The sequence below is a fragment of the Meriones unguiculatus genome, chromosome 4 (genome assembly GCF_030254825.1).
Source record: "Meriones unguiculatus strain TT.TT164.6M chromosome 4, Bangor_MerUng_6.1, whole genome shotgun sequence".
Taxonomy (NCBI): Eukaryota; Metazoa; Chordata; class Mammalia; order Rodentia; family Muridae; genus Meriones; species Meriones unguiculatus.
The window spans coordinates 10,962,206-10,978,213 of NC_083352.1; the positions used below are offsets into that span (position 1 = coordinate 10,962,206).

Genomic DNA, 16,008 nt, shown 5'->3' on the forward strand with positions numbered 1-16,008 from the left:
TACCCTAAGCCTGTGAGCCTGGACTACCAGAGAGCCACTAGAGGAAGGTTAGACCCCACACCTCCCTCCTGGGAAGCTTCAGAATCTTAGCAGGTTCACAAGCCCCCTACCGAAGGTTGTATAAACAGTAAAGGTTACTGAGAAAGAGCTCCTTTCTGTGGAGCTGCCGGCAAGTTCCTCAGGAAGCTCCAGGGATATGGTTTTCATGAGTCATCACCCATGCTGGGGTGAGCGTTAGACATGTGGCTGACTTTACAGCACCCCTGATTCTGTAAGAAACCCCTCAACTATCTCACAAGTAACCCCAGTAAACTCTCTGCTTCACTAAGCTAGACGTGGTTGGAACGGGTTCTTTTATTTGGCACTAATGTCCTATCTGTGGTGAGTAGATATTTGTTTCTGTTACCCCAGAAAAAAAAAATTAAAAAAAAGGACACTCATGCCTCATAACTTTCAGGATATTCTCAGTGGGTCACATATGGTGGAGAGGTCAGCAAGGGAGCCTTGGGGAACCTTTCAAGATGGCTGTGTACGAAGTCACTGCAAGTGTGTTAGGATGTCTCTGTGGCTTATTCAAGCCAATTTTAAGGTGGGATGATGGGACTTCTCATGCCGAGCAGAGTTTCCTATATCTGCTATGCCAGGTAAGATGCCTGATGAAGATTCTTGGAAGACCCATAAGGAAATACAAATGGCATTTGGTTCTGAGGACATTCCCTGGCCAGTCGGGAAGGTGAGGATGTGTGGGAGACACTCTCAATTCTATCTGAGGGGGTTATATGTTTTGTAATAAGATGGGACAAAAAGAAGGTGAAGAAAATATGTCCTAATTATAAATAATTAAAAATAGAAGTGTAACAGAGGTCCTAATTAAAAATGGAATTGTAAATAGCAAGCTACAGCCAGCAGGGTATTCCCGTGTATTTTTGGGGGATGGGGGTGGGGGTGACGAGGTTCCTTAAAGTCACTTGAGTTTTTACAGCAGATGTAGTTACTAGGATCGCTTCACCTTGTTATTAAAAGTGGTGTATTATATAGAGTAGAAATGCCTCTCTCTAAGTCACACTGCGAAGAGACGGAACTGGTGCCCAGCATGGCACAGCTTAGAGCCTATGCCCTTCACTCTGAGTGAGCCAAAGCCACGCAGAATCAGCACCTGGAAAATTGAATCCTATCTGAATATCAGTGGTGTGTGATTTCTGATAACTCATGGGCAGCTGAGCAACACAGTGAGTAACTTTGCACATTATCTTCAATGATCAGCTTAGCAGAGCAGCCTAGAATATCCATCCCACAGGCCTCTGAGATAGCTCAGTGGGTGGAGCTTACTGCCACCCAGCCTGATGACCTGACTTCCATTCCTACATGGTGGAATGAGGGCAACACCTACAAGACACCATCTGACCTCCTCTCATGTCCTGTGCACACGAGCACACGCAAATGTGTGCCCCTGTGCGTGCACAGGCGCACACACACAAGGAGAGAGAAAGAGAGACAGACTGATAGATGGAGGCACAGAGATAAAAGAGAGACAAAGACAGAGAAAAAGAGACCAATAAATAAATAAACATAGTAAATTAAAAAAAAAGCCAGTTTCTCTACAAAGCCTTCTTTTTCTATATTCTCCCAGGGATCTAGATTTTCAAAGCCATGTGATTTTTTTTTAAACCTTTAGACCATTGATTTATCAGGCAATAGTAAAAGTGTGAAGGTTACTAAGCAGTCTGCAATTATCTCTGCATCCAGGGCTAGCCTATAAATGGGATGGCAATTTTTTTTTAATGGAAAAAAGTCATTAAGTCCTCACCCTCAACCATACTTCCTACAAGGAAACTATACTTCATACTTCATAGCGAAGGATGCCACATCAGACTGCTCCTCCCACAGGACATGTTCACATTCTGGCTATCTCCACTCACAGGGGAATAAATGGAGTTTTCCAAGACATTTTCACTCATGTGAACTTGCAACTTGTTTTTTCTGGGCCTGTGGGTCCTTTAGCATTATCCGTTTCTACGACTTCATGAACACAGCCTCTTGTTACATGTTTAAAGCTGGGAACTACGCTTATGCCATTGGTCTGAAAGTAAGGACACACCGCTGGCATGTACACTTGTACGGGGCCAGGCATCTTAAACAGGCAAGAGGTGGAGAATCTCGAACTGGAGCTGGTCAATGGATGCTAACAGGCTCGGAGGACTCAGGGCCACCTCTCTGCCAGGAGACAGCTGCCTTCGGTTAGGGTCTGGGAGCCACTAGCAAAGCTGTCTGTTCTCTGTGACTAGCAGAGTTCTAGCGCCATTCATTCACAGTGACAACCACAGACATTTCAACACAAATGCATGGATTAGCTCATTAGCATTCTCAAAAAAGTGAAAAAGGCAAGATAAATACATTGTTCATTTTACTTTCAATGTTGAAATATCAGATAAAGAAAAGCTTCAGAAATAATGATCAACATGATATTGCTAAGAAAGAGACCCAGATCCACAGGCCTTGCTGCTGTTTTATATTTTGACATGATAATGACAATGACATGCCTCATGATTCTTGTGCCAGAGACCGCCTGTTCAGGTAGAACTCTAAACCAGGTACAGAGCACCACTCTCATTATGGACAGTGCCCCACATGATTTTTTTTTTTCATTTATCTCTGTCTTGTACAGAATGGTCTTTGTGTGATGCACAGTCTTCCATCGCATGGCTGTGGTGATTCAGGCCTACCTTGGTAGACAGCTTTAAATCCTGGTGAGCCGATGCTGTCGTCCGACTGCAGGTGGAGCCACATCTGATTGCTCATGCTCACGATGAGGTCAGGGACACTGGAGCCTGTGAGCCTGCGTAGAAGGGAGAGTGGCAGGCTTTTACACCACTGGCTACAAACTCATTCACTTATCAAACCACTCACTCACACACACACACAAACACATACACACAGACATACACAAACATAAACACACACATAAACACACAGACACACAAATGCATACATATATACACATACACACACAGCAAGAGACAAACACATGCACAGGCAGAAACACACAGAGAGATTCACACACATACACATATGCATGTACATGCATAAACAGACACAGACAGATAGACACAGGTGTGTGTGCACATACACACACAGAGACAAAGGTACATACACACACAGACATACACATGTGTGCACATGAACACACAGACACACACAAACACACATGAGTGTGCACACACATGTAACAAACTCTCGAAACCCTGTAACAGTTTGTCATTCATATAAATATTTAAAAGTTACCATCACTGGCATTAGTGGTAACCATCTAATCACTGGAAGCACATGGTCTTTCTCTTTGTAGAAATCAGCCGGAGAAGGTGGAGGCTCCTGCTCAGTGGTGAAGAGCACTTGTTGCTCTTACTCAGGACCTACCTTCAGTTCCCAGCACCCACATGGTGGCTCACAATCATCTGTAACTCCAATTCCAGAAGACTTGACGGCTTCCTCTTGCATACACTAGCACCGCACACATGTGGTGATATATACACACACAGGAGAAACAATCATACAGATAAAACAAAATAAACAAGTTCTAAGAGAGAAAAGACCATGCCATTTGCTGGAACTGACATGCTCCCCAGGTATAAGATCCAAGGGGATAAGTCATACAAGCCCGAGGAAACAAAGAAAGCCCGCAGTGTACTGTGATGGGTGTTGAGCCCTGTGGCTCAATAGTTCATTGTGTGAGAGCATCAAAGGCAAGCATTCCCCAAGGCGAGACACCGATTATTATTCCATCTAAACATCTAGGTGAGAATTATGTACCTTCCAAACCAAATCTCTTTAAAGATGTATTAAGGGGTAACCTCACGTTATAGTGATAGTGAAAAGAACAGTGCGTGTGGCTGAAATAGACATAGCAGAGTTTACTGAACATCCAGGTCAATCGCAAAAGCAGTTTCCATGAAGCATTAGGTGTACATTCACAAACCAGTCACATCCACTGCTCTTGTCAGCCAGTGAAAAGAAAACACCAAATCCATTGACTGAACTCAAAGTGCCGACAGAATAGCATGTTGAAACAGAGAAAGTGCAGGGAGGAAATCAAGTCAACCACTGCCTCTAATCCAATAGGGAGCTTTGCACTCCGCAGAGTGGTTTTGGGAATGTAAACACATGATTCTCACCCTCAGTCATATCATCCATCCGTCAACCCAACATTCTCATCACAGACGGCCTCGGAAACCTGCTTCTTTGAAGGAAGATGAACAGCCGTCATTACATGCCGCGTGAACAGTCGTCATTACATGCCAAGCAACTCGGGCTGCATTACACTGAGGTTGGAGGAGTGTGTTCTGGTGAGCAATGTGTGCTTGCTACACATCGACGTCTGAAGATTTGTCTTCGTTGGGAGATTGTTCTCCAGTGTTTGCTTGTTTGATTGCAAGAGAGATCTGTTTGCTTTTCTGCACATGCATTTTGTTAAAGTGGATCAGCCAAACAGCACAGGGCTCACAGATGCCTGGCTGTATGGCTCCTTAGAAGGGGAGCCAGCCCACATGTTCCCCTGGGGAGGCTGCCTTCTGGGCAGCTCTCTGCTCCCTGCTCTTCCCTCTTGCTTTGCCGAAACACCTACAGCTGTATGTGCCTTTCTAAGCCTCCTGCAAGTGAAAGAAGACGTGGTAAAACACTTTGCTTAACAGACCTGAGGGAAAGGTACTCATGACTTTCCTCGCTTTGATTTCTTCTTAGAATTCATTTGTGTGTGTATATACAAGGAGAAGGTGATTAATGCTAGTGCTTTTCATTTTCCCCAGTAAAATACTGTATTAGTAAGGTTGTCAGAAATGACATAAAGAGCCCATCTTTCCCATCTCTTCCAATGCTAAGATTTTACAGGTCTATAAAGTACTATCTCAGTCTAGATTTGTGAACGATCTCTCTCTCTCTTTCTCTCTCTCTCTCCTTCTCTCTCCTCTCTCTTCCTTCTCCCTTTCTCTGTTCTCTGCCTCTCTCTTTCTGCGGGCATGTGTGCATGTATGTTTAGCTCTCTATTACACACATACAGACTTGGGAATCCAAGTCAATATGATGAGATTTCCCACAGTTCATCTTTCAAAGCTGAATCACACTCCATCCTGCTGCTCATCACAGGCAACCATGATTCTGTCTCCAGATCTAAATTCATTCATTAGGCTGTTTCACAAATGAGACCAGTTTGTCTGTTTTTAAATTGGCTTTCTCTACTTGGCTCAATTCCCCAGAGATTAATCATATGATTTATATACCATCAGTTCCTCCCTTACCACTGCTGAGCGGGACTCCATGGTGTGAATACATCATGGCCTGCTGAAATGCTCAGCTGCTTGGCAGATAACACATAAAGATGATGACATTCACAAAAGACCCCTGGGCCCAGAGTTTTTGGTTCTGTTGCTCTTCTTGTGGAGCTCCTGTCCCTTCCAGGTCTTTCTATCTCCCCCTTCTTTTATAAGATTCCCTGCACTCCGCCCAAAGTTTGGCTATGAGTCTTAGCATCTGCTTTAATACCCTGCTGGGTAGTCTTTCACAGGCCCTCTGTATTAGGCTCCTGTCCTGTTGCCTGTTTCCTCCCCCTTCCCATGTCTATCCCATTTGCCTTTCGAATGAGGATTGATCATCTTACCCAGGGTCCTCCTTCTTGCTTAGCTTCTTTAGGAGTATAGATGTTAGCATGTTTATCCTATATTATAAGGCTAATACCCACTTATAAGTGACTATTTACCATGTGTGTCTTTCTGCTTCTGGGATACATTACTCAGGATGATCTTTTCTAGATTCCACCATTTGTCTGTAAATTTCATGATTTGTTTTTAATTGCTGAGTAGTATTCCATTATATAAATATACCACAATCTCTGTATCTATTCCTCAATAGGACATCTGGGTTGTTTCTATATTCTGGCTGTTATGAATAAAGCTGCTATGAACATGGTTCAGCAAATGTCCTTGTTGTATACTTGAACATATTTTGGATATATGCCTAGGAGTGGTATAGCGGGATCTTGAGGTAGGGAATAATTTTTTATTTTATATTCTTTTTCCTATTATAGGAAAAAGATATATAATATATATAAATAATATATATATAATTATATATATAATAATTTTGCTTATCTGTTGTTTATATGGGAAAAAGAGCATGGCGTATGTATATGGTATATGAGCATGTTTACCTTAGTGTTGTGTACCAGGCCATGTGAGGACTTTAGTATCCTGCTCTATCATTCTCCACTTCATCTCTTTAGGACAGGCTCTCTCACTGAACCTGCAGCTAGGCTGACAGTCACAAACCTCCCTTCAGTGCTCTGGGTTACAGCAACACATGGCCACACCTGGCTTTTAACTTGGATGCTAGGATCCAAGCCCAAGTCCTCATGCATGTTGAGCAAGCATTCTTACCCACTGAGCCCACTCTGCATCTGCAGTATGTCCTTCTTAACATGCACACATCACGTGACCTAGCAACTCCATATCATAAAGAGAAGAAATTGCAGGCACATCCAGTATGTTACATAAGGGCTGGCTATTGCAGCTATGTCTCCAACAATAAAACAATGGAAATGACCCAGATGTTCAACAGCTGTGAAGAATTCAACAAACAAACAAGACGATGTCACTCTGATGTGTCTGTGTTTTGTGTCTAGCTCTTCACGTGACCTAATATGAATTCCCATATGAATTAGTATTTTCTGGTTTCTTTTGCTATAACGGCAATTTCTGTCTCTGGGACTCTAGAACTAGCATTCTATTTACATTCCCATCAGCCATATCTGAGAACACAGATTCTTGTCATCCCCAATGGGGATTCAGTGGGGCCAGTGTATACTTTAGCTCCTCTGAGGTTTGTATAGTGATCTCTCAAGGGCTTATCACTAACAGGAATTGTCTGTTTCCTATATACCCGGTTTCAGGAAAGGCCTTCAGGTTCTGTGCCCCCTTCTAATACACTTGTTGATCTTCCTTCCTCTCCACCGTACATTTAGAAACATCCTTTATCTCACCAAATATTTTTTCTTCCTGCTTGTGTTTGAAAAACCACGAATGCCCTATATGTCCTGTGGTGCTTCATGAGTTCCTCATGTGTAGCATCAAACACTCAGCCCTACAGCCCTACAGCTGTTCTCAACCAGAGTCAAGGCTGCAGTGCTTGGAGGGGTGAGGGCTCTAGAAGCTCATTTTCCACTTGCTTAGTTTATTCTCATTTTCTTCCTGTTTTCATTCTGTGAGTGGTCCTTCCCAAGACTACGTGACTAGGTGACAAAAAGATCATATGTAATCTTTCTGTTTGTTTGTTTTTCGAGACAGGGTTTCTTTGTGCAGTCTTGGCTGCCCTGTAATTTCTTTGTAGACCAGGCTGGCTTTGAACTCACAGATATCCACCTGCCTCTGCCTCCCTGAGGACTGGGATTACAGGTATCCACCCCCGTGTCCAGCCATATCTAATCATAAAGGCATTGCTCTATATGGGAGCAGAAAGAAGAAAGAAAGGACACTGCTATAGTATCTATCCTATAGCTTGCATAAACATCCCAACATTTGAACAGCCAGGGTTCACACAGTGACCACGGGTGATTGATCAGAGATAATGCCCAAATCACTCTTGAGCACAAAGAGAGTCTGCTTTTACGGTCTGTGCACATAGCATTTCTTTGCTGGCATCAGGTCTCTTTGCCTTTGAGAACACTGTATAAACATACCTGTCTTTGGCTATTATATCTCTCCCATGGGAACTCTGAGTTTCATGTGGATATCCTATGATATAAGACGTCTCATGATTCCTCAATTCTTTTAACATAATGGCCCCTCCCTCCTATGCCTCAGGAGATCTTTGCCTTTTTTGCTGTCTGCCCAGGATTTGTTGTTGTTCTCAGTGAGAGTTAACAGTGAAGTTTGGGAGGCAGGCGGGGAAGCAATTGTTCTACCTTGTGCCCACCTTGTTATGCTCTAAAATGAACACCTGAGATCTGAGCACACTCAATACTGTTTATATTTTGCTCCCCACGGAACTGACTGTCTGACATCCTAGAGACAATTGCTGCTAGGTTTCTTGTGTTTTGTTAGCCAGACACCTGGAACTGATCTACCCTACTGATTCTGAAAACCCCCAGCCTCCCCACACATCGGGCAAACCCCTAAAATGAATCCATTCCAACAACTTTCTTTTCATGTATATGCGTGCACGGTATGTGCATATGTGTGTGTATCCATGTTTGTATGTGTCTGGGCACATATGCACATATGTGTAAGTGTGTGTGGAGGCTAAGGTTGGATGTCAGTAATCACCCTTCTACTGCATCCTTTGAAGCAGAGTTTCTCAATCAAACCCAGTGCTTATCAATATGGCTAGTCTCACTGGTCTTGCTCTGAGATCCCCTGTCTGTGCCTTCCAAGGCTAGGATTATAGGCAGGTCATGTACCCGCCCAGCATTTCTGTGGCTTCTGAGTACCTGAACTTCAGTGTTCTCATTGGCATAGCAAGCCCCTTAACAGCTGTTTGGTCTCAGCCCAACAACAGCTCTTTTCCTGGGCCAAGATATATGTCTTTTTTCCCTTCCAATTTCCTCTAGTTTTTGTCCATAGCATCAGCTTTTTTCTCATGCTCTTTCTCAGGCTTTCTTCTAGGCTCTGAGGAGGCACTTTCTTCCTTAAGTGAGCAAGGATAAACACTGATGGTGATGAAAGCTTGACACTCCTGCTTTGGAGTCTCCTGAATTCTCCTTGATAGCAGGAGGCTTGCAGCTGAGAAAGGCAAGGCCAGGGAGGACTTCTGACAATGTTGATCCCTCAGCCACGCAGATACTGTCTCCCTTCAATTGCTATGGCTTGGTTTGAACATGAGACATCTCTTAGCAGCCCGCTGGAGTCCCTCCTCATTCAGCCCCTTCTCTGGTTACTTCCCTCCCAGGTATTTAATTAAAGTTGTTAAAAACATAATTATCATGTAGAAAATCCTATTGCAAAGAGGCACACTTCCAAGGTAACTAACTACTTCAGGCACACCCTGAGGTGTGTGTTTGAATTTCTTTTATTTGCTCACTACACTTTATTTTAATCCAGTCTTACTCCATGAATTCACTCAAAATTGAATAGGCAGGCATGCTGGCAGCTACTCACAGGGCTCACTCAGTCAAATGCCAAATCCTGTTCCTGTAGTCAGTCGCATTTTAGAATTTATTTTAAGCCTCCAAATTATTTGATTGGCATGCATATGAAAAGCGTGATAATCATACTTTGTCACAATTAATTCTTTTTTGAACTAATTAGTTGAATGTTAATTAACTATTTAAACTTGTTGAAAACTTCAAAAATGTTTTATAGTTGTTAATGTTTCCAAGTCTAAAGTATTTTAGTAGTTTAAAGCAAAAGAAAATATTGTCTTTGAGTATCTCTTTGGGATTTCTAAACTTAATTTAGTTTTATAGCACTAAGACACATACATACACACACACACACACACACAGAGAGAGAGAGAGAGAGAGAGAAAGCTGTTTGAAACAAAGCTCCATGGTCTCCCTGTCTCTTGCAACTGTATAACTGTATGGGGGTTTAAGATAGAAACTATCTATCTATCTATCTATTTTTATAACTTGAAACTGAAAACAAGGCAGGTATTAGTTTTTCTTGAGTATGAACCAGAAGACATAATTTGGAACCATTTTCTTTTAAACAGACACAGTTTCAGCTAAACCAATGACAGTTGTTCCTGTGTCTTCAGTAAAGTTAAGAATAAAATCATCTATACTCATTCATATAGACATATAATATAGGATATACCCACTAAAATCTGTACATCTAAAGAAATTAATCAAGAGGGAGGACTCTGGCTAAAATGCTCAATCCCCACTCCGAAAGACAAAGAGGATGGACATCACAAGAAGAAGAAAACAGGAAAACAGGAGCCTTCCACAGAGGGCCTCTGAAAGGCTCTGCCCTGCAGACTATCAAAGCAGATGTTGAGACTTATGGCCAAACTTTGGGCAGAATGCAGGAAATCTTATGAAAGAAGTGGGAAATAATAGTAAGAGCTGGAGAGAACAGGAGGTCCACAAGGAGAAAAACAGAACCAAAAAATTTGAGCACAGGGGTCTTTACTGAGACTCATATTCCAACCAAGTACCATGCATGGAGATAACCTAGAACCCCTGCACAGATGTAGCCCATGGCAGTGTCCAAGGGGGTTTCATAGTAATGGGAAAAGGGACTGCTTCTGACTTGAACTGATTGGCCTGCTCTTTGATCACCTCCCCCTAAGGGGGGAGCAGCCTTACCAGGCCACAGAGGAAGACAATGCAGCCACTCCTGATGAGACCTAACAGACTAGGATCAGAAGGAAGAAAAAGAAACCCTCCCCTATCAGTAGTCTTGGGGAGAGGAGTGTGTGGAGAAGGGGGAGGAAGGGAGGGATTGGGAGGGAAGGAGGAAGGGAACTAGAGGAGGGGATACAAAGTAAATAAAGTACAATGTAAAAAAAAAAAAAGAATAAAATCATCCTAATTAAAACATCAGCTGAGAGCTAACATAGGAGAACAGTAATGACGCTGCCAGACTGTGATTCTGTGTGACTTCAGTCATCTCCCACATTACTAGATTCTGCCTTATCTGTTGTGCTGGGATGCACTCTAGGACCTCTTGCATGCCTGGCAAGGGCTTCACACTGAGTTACAAAATCAGCCCTGATGTCTTTTTCATATGCTAAATGTCCTCCATTCATTAGCCTGCAGGTTTCACCACACTGAAGCCAGACTTGTAACATGCGGATCTCTTGAGTACAGGCTAGCTTCATTTGGGATTGAGTGCAGTACTTGGCGTTTCTTCCCTGGATAATGTAATTCCTTTTCCTCTGGTTCCTCCTTCATCTGCCTCAGACCAAACCCCCAGCATCCATTGGCATAGAAACAGAGTAAAGGTAAGAATGAGAGATTATCAAAAGATCCCATTTCGGGGTACATCTTCCCTCTCTTCTGGCTGGAGAGTTCAGCATCTTGCCCCTCACACGTTCATAGCTTGCCTGCATTTCATAGGGAAAGATGGCTGAAAGTGGACCCTGACTCCTTCACTCACAGCTAACTCCAGGAAAGCCTGTTTGGGTGGTGTACCAATAGCTCAACAGCCATTCTTTTAGGTGCTAAGCAGTAACCCTCTCATTTACCCTCTATGTGCCACATATGGGTCTATTTCTCTGATGGAGAATATTTATGTTTCTACTAATTTTTAATAGTTATAGTCAGAGTAGCCAAGATGTTCACTCAGTTTATTCTTTGGAGAGGAATCTCTGGACAGTGATGAGACTCTGGACAGTAATGAGATTGCTGCCATCATTGGGCTCTTATTGCACGTCTGTGAACCTGCTCACTTACTGCTATCTGAAAATGGCTGTACCAGTTTTTTTTTTTTTAAACTTACTTGAACTCTCAAAAATATCCCAAAATGTAGGTCACTTATGTCACAATCTCAAAAAGAAAGTGTTGTGCGAAGTAGAGAAGGGGTCATAGTAAATCCAAGCACACGATGGGACGGGAACAGATACAGGGACACAGTAGTTCTTGGTAAAATGAACTTTTATTCCCCGGTTTTAATTGTCATCTTGGAGGCTTACTGCCTCTATCTGCTAACCTAGGCCTAGTCCTGGAAGCGTCTAGCCTCCTTGCAAGCTAACCTAGGCCTAGAATGTTTTCAGATTCTGAGACTTACAGCTGAATAAGCTCACTCTTTCTTGTTCTTACTAAGCCTGGGCTGGATGGTTCAACTCAGCTGTTCTGGCTCAAACTCCTCTACCAGCTGACTTATTCAATCTGGATTCTCTATAGGCCTCTGGATTGTTCTGCTTGGCCTCAAATTAACTCAAGTAATTGGCTCTAATCTCCTGGCTCCCTCTCATTCTCTGGCTCATTCAGTCTTCACCTGAGTTCTCTCTCTCTGCAACCTGTCTCACTGTTACTGTCCTTCTCTCTCTCTTTCTCTCCTTCCCTCCCTCTGTCTGTCTCTCTCATTGCCCCTTAAGTAGCTTCCTTTTTCTCTCTTCTCATGAGAGTTGTGCATATCCTATTCTGTCGAATTTTTCTTTGATTCATCACTTTTTCTACTACTCAATTAAACATCACTTTCAAACTGATTTTACCTTCATTATTTGGGGTTAAAGGCATGTACCACCACTCCTGGACCTAAACTTTTTTTTTTTTTTTTTTTTTTTTTACCTGATACTTAATTTATACCATGCTAGGCTTGAACTCAGATCTGCTTGCCTCTATCTCCTGGATTAAAGGCATGTTTGTTTTCCAGCCAGATCGCATAGACCTAGAAGGTCTTTGGATGTGATCTCTTGCCAAAGCAGTCACATTCTGAATGAAAGTTCCTCCACCAGTAGTAAAGGGACTGGTCCCTACCTTGACTCAGGTTGGGGTGAGATAGATCTTCCCCTGTTCTACTCCATACTCCATACTTTTAAATTCTCAAAGCTGGAAGAAAAAAAAAACTTGATTGTGCCACACTAATGCCAACACATGAAGTTGATGTCACGTGGCACCTGCTGCATAACACACCTGCTTTCCTTCATCAGGTACCTGGAGGGGAAGTGGAGCTAACCTTTTATATGTCCATTTTTTTATTTTAAATTGGGTCCTTGAGAAGGAAGTGCTGCCCCCAATGTAAAAATGTGACCCCCACCTGAACTGCCTAGCATCTTTACAGTTCTTCACGTTTGTGCAGCTTATGAACTCTTTCAGAGGTTAGCATGTACATATGATGTCAACAGTCAGATTTGGGGGGGGGGGGCATCTGCATTCACTGGTTCCATGCAGTGTGAGGTATAGACTCCTGGCAATAAACACATGGGATGTTCTATTTTACCCATGAGCAAAACGGCCAACACAGAGATGGATTAAAATGTCAACAATTCAGGGACATCCTGGTATGAAGGCCTGGTGTCACATAATGGCACAGAGCCACCAGAGGCAGGAGGTTATTTAGATGTTCAACAAGTGAAGGAGGAAGAGCTCTAAACTCTGTACTCTGGGGAGACTCTGTTCCAATTCACACATATTCACACAGATTATATTCTCCGCTATGGAAGTTAGCTATGGCTCAGCCCAGCTGCTATGAACATGGGATCCTGCCACTCGGTATTACTGGTTACATGTGACATGTACCACTTCATGAGCTAGCTGGGTGGGAAGGAATGAGTCAGCGGGAGGCAGGCAACAGGGTCTCAAAGACCACACTTTTAACAAATAGTGTATGGCATTTAAAAATTCTCTGCAAACATTGAAGTAGAGAAGGTAATCTTAGCAAAGAAATGCAACCTGAGCTCAGTAACCAATTGGTTTCCCAAAGTGAGGGGAACAGGGACTATTTCTAACAGGAACTCAATGACTGGCTCTTTGGTCTCCCCACCCCCGAAGGGAGGAGCAGTCCTGTTAGGCCACAGAGGAGGGCTTTGCAGCCAGTCCTGAAGATACCTGATAAAACAGGATCAGATGAATGGGGAGGAGGTCCCCCCATCAGTGGACTTGGAAAGGGGCACGGTGGAGATGAGGGAGGGAGGGAGGGACTGGGAGGGAATGAGGGATCGGGACACGGCTGGGATACAGAGTTAATAAAATGTAACATAAAAAAAATAAAAAATAAAAAAAACATACAACTAACACTAAACAAAAAAAAAAAAAGAAATGCAACCTGTTTTCAATAGAATCTGGATGAAAGCTGGATCTAGAACTATATAATAAATTGAAATGAAAATTGCTTACTGAGTATAGTTTAGAGGGAGGGTTCAACAGAAAAGTTAAAGGAGCTTGAAAACAATGCACATTTTGCAGGGACAGAACTGGCAAAGTACAATCTGGGGCAAAGAAAAATAAGTTGACACAGTATTACAAGTAACTTTTGATGTGAAATTTATCAGATTTGCTAAGAAACATAAACTATAAATCCCAGAACTGACGTGAACTCAATAACAGCAAATCCACTAGAAGACAAATGTAATTTATTGTTGAAAACAAAAGAAAGGGAAAACCTTGAAGACATGAAGGGACTCAAGGTATAAATGACAACAAACTTACATCTGGGACCTTGTAGGCCAGAAGCCAACTTGCCAACCACAGCACACTCTTCATAACTTAGGAAACCCAAGGGGGAAAAAAAAGAAAAAAATTTCAGGCCAAAGTTTGCCACTATAAATTAAGGGTAGGTAGCCAACCTACTCTCAGTATTACCCTGGAAAATACTTTAGGAAGAAGAAAATGGTAGCAGTGGGGAATGGAGAGCTTTAAGTCTGAGAAAGAACAGGAGGTGGAATGGAAAAATGGCCATATCCACCATGGGCTCATCTCCTCATCATGAGCTCTGTGAATCATGTTTAATAATTAAACCAAACATTATAAAGCAGCTTGATATTTACAAGAATGGCCTGTCAATCTGGTGGACTGACAAAGGGACCTGGGGATGGGTGATATTTCTAGAGTCCTCTGAAGTTTCACTGTTGGTCCCAGATGGGAAGGTGAATGACAGCTTCACCCACATCCATGCCACAAACCTTCGCACCTGTGCTTGCCATTGCTAATGTCCGGGATCCAGCTCAGTAAAGATTTACCTTGAAGATGTCCAGGTAGGTGGCAAATGGCATCCAAAATTATGGCAACAAGGGATGAGAAGAGGGAACTATAAGAGGGGAGAGGCCAGATGGGCATGGAGGCAGCATCAGACACAGGAGCCCAGGCTTGCTGCAGCCACCAGAGCAGGAAGACAGTGGCTTCTTCCCCAGGAGCTCTAGGGCTAGCCTAGCACATCAATGCTGGAGCAGAGAGCCCTATTGTGAGGCTCTAGTTTCTAGAAATAAGAGAGTGCAGATTTCTACTATTTTATAACAATAAATTTAGAGAAATCTGCTAGAGAAGAGCAGGAAATAAAAATAGAGGCTATCACAGACCATGTGTTTAATACCCACAGCTACCATTATGATAGGACAAAGAACAAACTTCACAACAGTAGCAACAGAAGAAGAGAGAACTGAAAATGACATCCCTTCCCCCTCCCTCAATAACCTGTCCTGGGAGGCAAGGACAAAAATTAAGAGACAAGAATTGGAAAAATGGAACAGAGGTAAATGATAATACGTGCATAGTCACATCTTAAATATTTTCCCAGCTCTAAATGGTCAGAGGCTGCATGTGACCGTTCTTTCTGAATCCTAGGGTTGGGGTGGGTCTGAGGCTGCACAGACTCCTTAGGAGCACCTAGCCAGCCAAGGGCAGAAATCATGTAGAAGGTGTCCTGGGACTAAGATGGAATCAAACTAAAAGTCATTAACACAATATGATAGGAAAAAACAATCTCTAAATACACAAATTTTTAACCATGATTTAAAGAAGAATTCAGAAGTGAAAATGTAAGCAAACAAACAAGCAAAAACAGAACTGATTAAATGCAAGGTCCAACATAAAACTAGGAATGAAATGATTAAAAGAGTGCAGAGAAATTTTCCACAGTAAGTGTGCTTATTAAATACAAGGAAAAGATCAGCAATAGCACTGAAGTCCTAGACAGAAAACAGGGACCATGGATTCAAGGAAGCAACCAGGTGGGTGGGCAGGGTGTCAGCAGAGGCCAGAAAAATGGTGGCAAAGAAGCAATGGAAGCAAATGAAACAGACATACTCCTTATAAAAATGGGCTTTACCACTCAGTGCTTATGAAGACTAGCAGGGTGGGACAGGAAGAGACCGGCATAAGGAAAGAAGAGATGGGGATGGGCACACATTTCGACACCATTGTGAAGGCAATGGGAATTAATGCAGAAAATTTGGGGATATAAACGCAACAGACTTATGAATATCGCAAGTCCTATGGCATCTACAAAGTCATGAAACTCAGCCAGGAGGAGGTGGCAATGTAAATAACCTTGCTAGCTCCTATAGGATGGGCTTCTAAGCCAGACCGTTCCCTCACTAACACACCCAGGCCCAGGTGGCTTCGCTAGACAACTGTGCCATTTA

At 42.9% G+C, this 16,008-nt stretch overlaps 1 protein-coding gene across 2 annotated transcripts in view; it reads right to left on the reverse strand.

Annotated features, from left to right (window-relative positions):
- Csmd1 (CUB and Sushi multiple domains 1) overlaps window positions 1-16,008 on the reverse strand; it is a 1,585,983-nt gene that overhangs the window by 361,173 nt on the left and 1,208,802 nt on the right. For both annotated transcript variants that reach the window (XM_060381443.1, XM_060381442.1), the window contains exon 12: window positions 2,724-2,836. In XM_060381443.1, coding sequence (XP_060237426.1) covers window positions 2,724-2,836 — 113 coding nt within the window. The remainder of the gene's footprint in view (window positions 1-2,723; window positions 2,837-16,008) is intronic.